This window comes from Argentina silus (genome assembly GCF_951799395.1).
Source record: "Argentina silus genome assembly, chromosome: 1".
Lineage (NCBI taxonomy): Eukaryota > Metazoa > Chordata > Actinopteri > Argentiniformes > Argentinidae > Argentina > Argentina silus.
Genome location: NC_139655.1, coordinates 320,757 through 331,877, shown reverse-complemented (window position 1 = coordinate 331,877; position 11,121 = coordinate 320,757). Strand labels below are relative to the sequence as shown.

General features: G+C 46.2%; 1 protein-coding gene across 1 annotated transcript; it reads left to right on the top strand.

The window, feature by feature from the left end:
- The first annotated feature begins 543 nt into the window (after nt 1-543).
- On the top strand, nt 544-2,026 carry LOC310814928 (ladderlectin-like). The gene is made up of 4 exons (XM_083684497.1): nt 544-669; nt 899-1,033; nt 1,624-1,759; nt 1,881-2,026. Exons 1-4 carry the CDS (start codon nt 556-558, stop codon nt 1,946-1,948), a joined length of 453 nt encoding a protein of 150 aa, XP_083540623.1. The 5' UTR covers nt 544-555; the 3' UTR covers nt 1,949-2,026.
- The last annotated feature ends 9,095 nt before the right edge of the window (nt 2,027-11,121 follow it).

The following is an 11,121-nucleotide window of genomic DNA, read 5'->3' as shown; positions in this document are numbered from 1 at the left end:
ACTTTACACCACTGTGCATCATTTACTTCAATCCTGTAAAGTGCAGTAAAAAAGACCTCACTTTTCATCATTCTCTATGATTTTACATGATTTTACATTCTTTTACATAACTTACCTGCTCACACACATCAGGTTCTGTTTAACTGCATCTCAGTTCTAACTCCTCTCCTTGTTTCAGACCCCTTAGTGGAGGCTGAGGTGGAGCAGCTCCCTCCTTTTGGTAAGTGTTATATCGCCCCCTCTTGGTAAAGGAGTGAAAGTGAAACGTTACTGAAGTTATTGGTATCACTTGGTATTGCTTGGTATCACTGACTGTGCTCTCACACCTCCCCTGCTTCAGAACCCGTGGTGGAGACTAAGGTGCAGCAGCTCCCTCTAGTGGGTGAGTATGTTATTAATATTTGATAGATGCCTGTTGGAGACAGCAGTGTCAAAACAGGTCTCCCATCTCAAAAACGGTGTCTTTGCTAACCTGAACATGTCTTTCTATTCGTAGAGGACCTGGGTGCAGAGGGGGAGTATGTTGAAGGGAGCCAAGCAGAGGTGTTGGAGGAGATGGAGGCTGGACAGATGGTATTGAGCAGGAGCGGATGCCCTATTGGCTGGTACAGATATTTGGAGAAGTGCTACAAGTTCAACTACACCCCCACCAAATGGGCAGAGGCAGAGGTATTGTTGTAAACTTGATTGTGTTGCTTCAGGTGAAACTTTATACTGTGTCTTTTTCAGAAGGCCTGAATACATCACCAAATCTCTCTCTCTCTCTCTCTCTCTCTCTCTCTCTCCCCCCCTCTCTCTCTCTCTCTCTCTCTCTCTCCAACCCTCTCTCTCTCTCCCCCTCTCTCTCTCTCTCTCTCTCTCTCTCTCTCTCTCTCTCTCCTTCTCTCTCTCTCCTCAGAGGAACTGTGTGCTCTTAGGGGGGAACCTGGCATCTGTGCACAGCTATGGCCAGTACACTTTCCTCCAGAGTGTCATCCTGGGACATGCCAACGAATACCTACGCACCTGGATTGGAGCTAATGATGCCGTCCAGGTAAGACATTAATACAGGTAATAAATTATAGACACCTACCGGTTAAAGTGGAGAGTTAACCACATCTAACAGTAGGTGGGTATGTTAGACGGGGTTCAAGACTTCTCCAACCATATGCTATCCTGGAAAACTCACTTTATTTACCAGTCGGCCAGGTGCTGTTTCAGGACAGTGTGTGTAGATGTTTAGTGTGTAGTAGTGTGTGTGTGTTGAGGTCTACCTGTGTGTAGTATGTGTGTGTTGAGGTCTACCTGTGTGTAGTGTGTGTTGAGGTCTACCTGTGTGTAGTGTGTGTTGAGGTCTATCTGTGTGTAGTGAGTGTTGAGGTCTACCTGTGTGTAGTGTGTGTTGAGGTCTACCTGTGTGTAGTGAGTGTTGAGGTCTACCTGTGTGTAGTGAGTGTTGAGGTCTACCTGTGTGTAGTGTGTGTTGAGGTCTACCTGTGTGTATTGAGTGTTGAGGTCTACCTGTGTGTAGTGTGTGTTGAGGTCTACCTGTGTGTAGTGAGTGTTGAGGTCTACCTGTGTGTAGTGAGTGTTGAGGTCTACCTGTGTGTAGTGTGTGTTGAGGTCTACCTGTGTGCTCTACAGGAGGGTATCTGGCTGTGGAGCGATGGCTCCAGGTTTGGTTACACCCACTGGAGTGCTGGGCAGCCCAGTAATAGTTACCACGGCATCACAGACAACTCCAACGGCCGGGAGCACTGCATGGAGATGAACGCAGGAGGTAAGATAGTGTTTGAAAAATGTTTTCCAATGCACCAACAAGTGTACTAGTTGATGACATGATCCAGACTCCCTCCCTGCATATTTGTAATGTTGTTGTTTTCCTTCCTGATATTCCCCAGCTGACCATCGCCAGAACGACCTCGCCTGCTCCTCCAGTCGTCCCTCCCTCTGTGCCAGAGATGTGTAATGGTTTTATTTTCTACATGTGTATCTTGAGAACACTCCTCATGTGGGATTCTTCTCCATGTGCTACAAACCTTTGTTAAAAAGTGCAGAATCATCCTATGTTTGGTTTGATTATTTATATGTTATCGTTATAGTTCTAATGCTCTGTGTTGAGGTGGCACAATTGTCAGATGTCTCAATAAAGTTGTTTAAAAAAAGTAATTTGTCTTCTACAGTACTTGTGTGGTTTCATGCTTATTTTACATCGGAAACATCAATGTAGTTTTAAAGGTTATTGTTCTAAATGAATAAAACTCCAGAACAGTCAGACAGGTGAACTCAAGTGCAGAACACAGACTAAGAGACAGGATCAGTGAAACCCCGAGCTGGGGTGTGTTTATTAAGAGAAGGCTAATTGAGCCCATATATAGGCAGGTAGTCCGGTAAGGGTCAGGCAGGAGGTTGGTCAGGCAGGCAGGGGTCAAAGAGCTACAAGTCCTGCACCTCTACGGAAACATCACAATCATGGCTAGAAGCAGGAGAACTCAAACATGTCTTTTGTGCAGTATAACAAAGTGAGAATGTCATAAGTCATAAAAGAAGAAAAAACTTAAGTTGAATTTCTTTGACAATTTCTTCTTCAAAAATGGGAAAAAGATGGAATCTATATACACAACAGAGGCACCAGAGTCATGCAGAGGTACCAGAGTCATGCAGAGTCATGCAGAGGCACCAGAGTCATGCAGAGGTACCAGAGTCATGCAGAGTCATGCAGAGGCACCAGAGTCATGCAGAGGTACCAGAGTCATGCAGAGGCACCAGAGTCATGCAGAGGTACCAGAGTCATGCAGAGTCATGCAGAGGCACCAGAGTCATGCAGAGGTACCAGAGTCATGCAGAGGCACCAGAGTCATGCAGAGGCACCAGAGTCATGCAGAGGCACCAGTCATGCAGAGGCACCAGAGTCATGCAGAGGCACCAGAGTCATGTAGAGGCACCAGAGTCATGCAGAGTCATGCAGAGGCACCAGAGTCATGTAGAGGCACCAGAGTCATGCAGAGGCACCAGTCATGCAGAGGCACCAGAGTCATGCAGAGGCACCAGAGTCATGCAGAGTCATGCAGAGGCACCAGAGTCATGCAGAGGCACCAGAGTCATGCAGAGTCATGCAGAGGCACCAGAGTCATGCAGAGTCATGCATAGGCACCAGAGTCATGCAGAGGCACCAGAGTCATGCAGAGTCATGCATAGGCACCAGAGTCATGCAGAGGCACCAGAGTCATGCAGAGGCACCAGAGTCATGCCAGTCACCAAAGCAGTTCCCGTCTAAAATCAGGCACAGTGTCACACCACTCTTTTTTTGGATGGTGGGGCAGGTGTGGATGGTGGGGCAGGTGTGGATGGTGGGGCAGGTGAGGCAGGTGTGGATGGTCTGGATGGTGGGGCAGGTGTGGATGGTCTGGGTGGTGGAGCAGGTGTGGATGGTGGGGCAGGTGTGGATGGTCTGGATGGTAGGGCAGGTGTGGATGGTAGAGCAGGTGTGGATGGTGGGGCAGGTTGGATGTGGGGCAGGTATGGATTCTGGAGCAGGTGTGGATGGTGGGGCAGGTGTGGTTGGTGGGGCAGGTGTGGATGGTGGGGCAGGTGTGGATGGTGGAGCAGGTGTGGTTGGTGGGGCAGGTGTGGATGGTGGAGCAGGTGTGGATGGCAGGTGTAGTCAGACCCTCATACATGTTGAATTTTAGAATGGTAGATTGAAGCTTTGGCAGCAGTCACAGAGGAGGAGAACTTCAGGACGAGAGAGTGATACGATGCTAGGTCATCAGGATGGTCACTTTTCCTCCATTTCCTCTCAGCTGCTCAAAGGCCTGTTCTACTAGCCCGAAGGCCTGTTCTACTAGCCCCAAGGCCTGTTCTACTAGCTCAAAGGCCTGTTCTACTAGCCCGAAGGCCTGTTCTGCTAGCCCGAAGGCCTGTTCTACTAGCCCCAAGGCCTGTTCTACTAGCCCCAAGGCCTGTTCTACTAGCTCAAAGGCCTGTTCTACTAGCCCGAAGGCCTGTTCTGCTAGCCCGAAGGCCTGTTCTGCTAGCCCGAAGGCCTGTTCTACTAGCCCCAAGGCCTGTTCTCCTAGCCCGAAGGCCTGTTCTACTAGCCCGAAGGCCTGTTCTACTAAAGGGATTCAGACAGCCATGGTACGGGAGGAAAGGATCTTGCCGGCCTTGAGGAGAGTGGATATGAGGATGGAGGAGGCAGCCTCAGTAGACAGGAGGGAGAAGGATTCAGTCGAGGGTAGGGACGATGGAACAGAGGAAGAGAGAGAGGTGGGAGAGAGGGTTTGCAGGTTGCAGCGGGTGGTAACAGCATGGGTAGAGTAGGGTCAAACAAGGGGAGAAGGTTGTTTTTGTATGTGCTGTAGCCAACTCCTCTGACTATCACTGCCTGCCATATACAGTACCTATAGAAAGTTATCATACCCTGTGAAATCTTTACCTTTTGTCACATTACACCCTGGAAATTAAAATAAATCAAATCTAACTTTTTTGAGCTGTATGTACACATTATAACCCTCATGATCAAAGTGAAAATAAAAATTAATTAGTGAAATACCTGGTTTGGTTAAGTGATCAGAGCCTTAGAGTATACCATTATAAACTTGCTCAGGTGCAACCAATCAACTTCCAGATCAAACACCAGGCTAATTGCCCCCCACCTGACATCAATTGTAGTGGTTCTGATTACTTCAGAATAAAACCAGCTGTTTCTTGAGGATTCCACTACTAGAAGTGCATGGTTCTGCAAAGAATTCACCATGGTTGGAAAAGTACTTTCAAAAGGCCTCCGGGATAAAGTTGTAGGAAGGCACAAGTTAGGTGAAGGCTACAAAAAGATTTAGAAGTCTTTAGCTATCCCTCTGAGTACTGTTCAGAGCATCATTAAGAAGTGGAAGGCGTATGGCACCACCAACACCTTGCCTAGATCAGGCCGTCCGTCCAAACTGGATGACCGAGCCAGGAGGACATTGATCAGAGAAGCTACCAAGAGGCCAAAGGCAACTTTGAAGGACTTACAAGTCGTTATGGCTGGGACTGGTCTGTCTGTGCATGTGACAACAATCTCACAAGCTTTATACAAAGCTGGCCTGTATGGCAGGGTAGCAAGAAAGAAGCCTTTTCTGAAAAAGTGCCACACTCAGTCTTGTTTGTGCTATGCAAATGGATGCTGCCAAGTACACCCAAATTCTTGAGGACAACCTGCGTCCCTCTGCTAGACAGCTGAAGATGGGCAGGTCATTCACCTTCCAACACGACAACGATCCTGAACATACCGCCAAAAGAACAACGCAGTGGCTTAAGGATAGAAAGGTGAATGTCCTTGAGTGGCCAAGTCAGAGCCCTGACTTAAATCCGATAGAAAATCTGTGGATGGACTTGAAGAGAGCAGTCCATCGCTGCTCACCACGGAATTTGACTGAACTCGAACAATTCTGCAAGGAAGAATGGGCAAATATTCTCCAATCTAGGTGTGCAAAGCTAGTAGAGACATATCCAAACAGATTGATGGCTGTAATTGCAGCAAAAGGTGGCTCTACAAAGTATTAAATCAGGGGACTGATGACTTCCAACCCTGTTATTCTTGTTTTTAATTTTTTATAAATTTTCAGAACTGTCGCCTTTTTTTTCATTAGTTTGATGTTGTATGGCTAAATTTGTACATAAAGCTGGAAAAAGTTATTTTTTAATGAGTTTTGATTTCAGGCTGTACGACAAATATAGTAACTATTTCAAAGGGGTATGATGACTTTCTATAGGCACTGTAGCCTGATCCCAGATCAGGCTAGACCTACATGTATGAGGGTCTGACTACAGTTACAGAGCAGGTCTACATGTATGAAGGTCTGACTACAGTTACAGAGCAGGTCTACATGTATGAGGGTCTGACTACAGTTACAGAGCAGGTCTACATGTATGAGGGTCTGACTACAGTTACAGAGCAGGTCTACATGTATGAGGGTCTGACTACAGTTACAGAGCAGGTCTACATGTATGAGGGTCAAGTTATTCAGCAATAACATTTAAAAATACATGTTCAAACTCATGTTTGAGATGTAAAATAAGTAGGAAAACATACAAGTACTAGAACATATTACATTTTTTGGAACAACTTTATTGAGACATTATTTACTTCATCTCAACACAGAACATTATAACTATAACGATGGCATATACAGTACACAATTCAAACAAAGGATGATTATGTACCCTTTAACAAATGCATAACACAAAGATAAAACACATTTGTATTACACTAGCAGCAACATATGGGAAATCATCTCACATGGGGAGTGTCTTCAAGATACACGTCTAGAAAATAAAACCATCACGGATCTCTGGCGCAGAGGGAGGGAAGTATGTGGGAGCAGTACAAATCGTTCTGGAGATATTTACCTGGGGAATATCAGGACGGAAAACAACAATATTAGAAATATGGAGGAAGGGAGTGTGAATCATGGGATTTACATTTACAACAGCTCGTGCTGCCGAATTTGTAGCATCCATTAAATACACACACTCATACTTCTGATTATTGCGCAATATCAGCTGGTGTGATCGGAAATAACCCGTAAATCGACACTATCCGAGTTGATATTCACACCGAGTTGTATTTGTAATCAACTTGTACAAATGTAGTTGTGCATGTAAATCTCATCCATCTTATGACTCTTATTTAAATATGCTCATTGCACAAGCCATATATGCACAAAGATTATGTAGCATAATTTCGCTTGATAACAATTTGTGTAGCATCGACGGTTGGGCCATACAAACTTGATTCATTGTTTAACGGATACCACGCTTCACTGTTTTTAAAAAGCTGATTACAAAGATGATTCATTATTATGTCTGGTCAGGCCAGCCCAAAGCATGGGCGATGTAGGCGATCACACATGGCCCCCGAATTATTATTATTATTATTTTCGCCAGGTATGAGCCAGACATCCAGGCAGTGCGAGCAGTTGGCATGACGAGCATTACAGCAGCAGAACCGTGAAAGCCGATGTCAGCGGGAAATCCAACTCGGTGTGAATATCTACTCGGGTAGTGTAATATATATATTACATGCCATTTAGCTTACACTTTTATCCAAATCATCTTACATTGCAGTGAGTTCATACATGTCAGTATAGATGGTCCCAGCGGGAATCAAACCTAAGCGTTCTTAGCGCCATGCTCTACCAACTGAGACACAGAGGACCGCAGTGTCCATTTGTGTCCATTTGTGTCTATTTGTGTCTATTTCCGGGTCAATTCCGATCACACCAGCTGATCACACCGCAATATTCAGAAGTATGAGTATGTGTATTTGATGGATGCCACTAATTCAGCAGCTGTTGGTGTGACTAGCATCACAGCTAGCTCCATAAAGCTAGCTCGATACAAACGCGTATTAGCTACATTACACCTAATATATATCATCATATACACTTGTTGCCTCCATTTCTCTATCAAAGTGGCACCTCTGTTAGGATCAATGGTTGTGATGACGTTATTGTACCTCCAAAGTTCATCTCCATGCAGTGCTCCCGGCCGTTGGAGTTGTCTACGATATTGGAACCAAGGACATTATTGGGCTCCCCTTGACCCCAGTGGGTGAAGCTGAACTTGGAGCCATCGCTCCACAGCCAAATACCCTCCTGTAGAGCACACAGGTAGACCTCAACACACACTACACACAGGTAGACCTCAACACTCACTACACACAGGTAGACCTCAACACACACTACACACAGGTAGACCTCAACACACATTCCACACAGGTAGACCTCAACACACACTACACACAGGTAGACCTCAACACACACACTACACACAGGTAGACCTCAACACACACTACACACAGGTAGACCTCAACACACACTACACACAGGTAGACCTCAACACACACTACACACAGGTAGACCTCAACACCACACACACTACACACTAAACACACTGTCCTTAAACAGCACCTGGCTGAATGGTGAACAAATGTTTTCAGAGTTTTCCAGGATAGACTATGATTGGACTCTCCATTTTAACCTGTAGATATCGATTAATGTATTACCTGGATGGCATCATAAGCTCCAATCCAGGTGCGTAGGTATTCGTTGGCATGTCCCAGTATGACACTCTGGAGGAAAGTATATTGGTCATGGCTGTGCACAGATGCCAGGTTCCCCCCTAAGAGCACACAGTTCCTCTGAGGAGAGAGAGAGAGAGAGAGAGAGAGAGAGAGAGAGAGAGAGAGAGAGAGGTGATGTATTCAGGCCTTCTGAAAAAGACACAGTATAAAGTTTCACCTGAAGCAACACAATCAAGTTTACAACAATACCTCTGCCTCTGCCCATTTGGTGGGGGTGTAGTTGAACTTGTAGCACTTCTCCAAATATCTGTACCAGCCAATAGGGCATCCGCTCCTGCTCAATACCATCTGTCCAGCCTCCATCTCCTCCAACACCTCTGCTTGGCTCCCTTCAACATACTCCCCCTCTGCACCCAGGTCCTCTACGAATACAAAGACATGTTCAGGTTAGCAAAGACACCGTTTTTGAGATGGGAGACCTGTTTTGACACTGCTGTCTCCAACAGGCATCTATCAAATATTAATAACATACTCACCCACTAGAGGGAGCTGCTGCACCTTAGTCTCCACCACGGGTTCTGAAGCAGGGGAGGTGTGAGAGCACAGTCAGTGATACCAAGCAATACCAAGTGATACCAATAACTTCAGTAACGTTTCACTTTCACTCCTTTACCAAGAGGGGGCGATATAACACTTACCAAAAGGAGGGAGCTGCTCCACCTCAGCCTCCACTAAGGGGTCTGAAACAAGGAGAGGTGTTAGAACTGAGATGCAGTTAAACAGAACCTGATGTGTGTGAGCAGGTAAGTTATGTAAAAGAATGTAAAATCATGTACAGTGGTGTAAAGTGCAGTAAAGTGATGCACAGTGGTTTAAAGTGCAGTAAAGTGATGTACAGTGGTGTAAAGTGCAGTAAAGTGATGTACAGTGGTTTAAAGTGCAGTAAAGTGATGTATAGTGATGTAAAGTGCAGTAAAGTGATGTACAGTGGTGTAAAGTGCAGTAAAGTGATGTACAGTGGTTTAAAGTGCAGTAAAGTGATGTATAGTGATGTAAAGTGCAGTAAAGTGATGTACAGTGATGGACTGACATATTCAACCTGTCCCTAGCCCAAGCAGCTGTCCCCGCGTGCTTCAAAACCACCTCCATCGTGCCGGTGCCAAAACACTCCACTGCAACGAGCTTAAATGACTTCCGACCAGTGGCACTCACGCCCATCATCATGAAGTGCTTCGAGAGGCTGGTCTTAGCCCAACTCAAGACCTGCCTACCACCCACACTGGACCCCTTTCAATTCGCCTACCGGCAGAACAGGAGTACAGAGGATGCCATTTCGACGGCACTTCACTCCGCCCTGTCCCACCTCGACAAGACTAACTCTTATGTGAGAATGCTGTTTATTGACTTCAGCTCAGCATTCAACACCATCATCCCCTCCAAACTGATCTCCAAACTCAGGCAACTGGGCATCAACCCCTCCCTCTGCAACTGGATTCTAGACTTCCTGACCAACAGGCCGCAGTCTGTTAGGCTTCACAACCACACCTCCTCAACCCTCATCCTGAACACCGGCGTTCCACAAGGCTGTGTGCTGAGCCCCCTCCTTTACTCCCTCTTCACCTACGACTGCACACCTGTACATGGCTCAAACACCATTGTTAAGTTTGCAGACGACACAACGGTGATCGGTCTCATCAGCAACAACGATGAGTCGGCCTACAGGGAGGAGGTACAGCACCTAACAGTGTGGTGCAACGACAATAACCTGGCTCTCAACACCAAGAAGACCAAAGAACTCATTGTGGACTTCAGGAAGTCTAAAGCTGGCGCACACACCCCCATCCTCATCAACGAGACTGAGGTGGAGCGAGTCACCAGCTTCAAGTTTCTGGGTGTCCACATCTCTGAGGACCTCTCCTGGACCCTCAACACCTCCACCCTGATAAAGAAGGCTCACCAGCGTCTCTTCTTCCTGAGGAGACTAAAGAAGGTCCATCTGTCTCCTCAGATCCTGGTGAATTTCTACCACTGCACCATCGAGAGTATCCTTACCTACTGTGTCACAGTATGGTATGGCAACTGCTCGGCATCGGACCGGAAAGCACTGCAGAGGGTGGTGAAAACTGCCCAACGCATCACCGGTTCCTCACTCCCCTCCATCGAGGCTGTCCAGGGCAAACGATGCTTGCGTAAGGCACGCAGCATCGTCAAGGACATCTCTCACCCCAACCATAGACTTTTCACCCCACTCCCCTCCGGGAGGCGCTACAGGTCTCTCCGCACCCGAACCAGTAGGTTCAGAGGCAGCTTCTTCCCTGCGGCTGTCACCCTACTGAACTCGAACACTGCACCGACCTGACAACCTACTACCCCTGCAACCCCCCCCCCCCCCCCCCCCCGGACAATTGCACTATTGCACTATTACTCCCCTCCCCTCCCCTGCTCTTACTCATACCACTGCTCTACTGTACATACCTGTCCATACTGTTCATACTGCACATAATGCACATATCCTTATATTTTCTTTAATACTACTGCACATACTGTACATACCTGTTTATACTGTTTATACGGCATTCCATATTCATATTTATATTTATTCTGCTATCTACCTCATGCTACTGTTAATACATATATACTGCTAGACTGCATTACCCATACAGCTCATATGCTGCTACACTGTTCATACTGTAACTATTTATTCTGCTATAATGCTACTGTACTCATATACTGCTATACTGCACTGCTATATTATACTGCACTACTACTGATCATATATTGCACTACCTGTAAATACTGTTCATTGCACTTTCTGCTATTTTGCACTTCTGGTTAGACGCTAACTGCATTTCGTTGTCTCTGTACTTGTACTCTGCACAATGACAATAAAGTTGAATCTAATCTAATCTAATCTAATCTACAGTGGTGTAAAGTGCAGTAAAGTGATGTACAGTGGTTTAAAGTGCAGTAAAGTGATGTATAGTGATGTAAAGTGCAGTAAAGTGATGTACAGTGGTGTAAAGTGCAGTAAAGTGATGCACAGTGGTGTAAAGTGCAGTAAAGTGATGTACAGT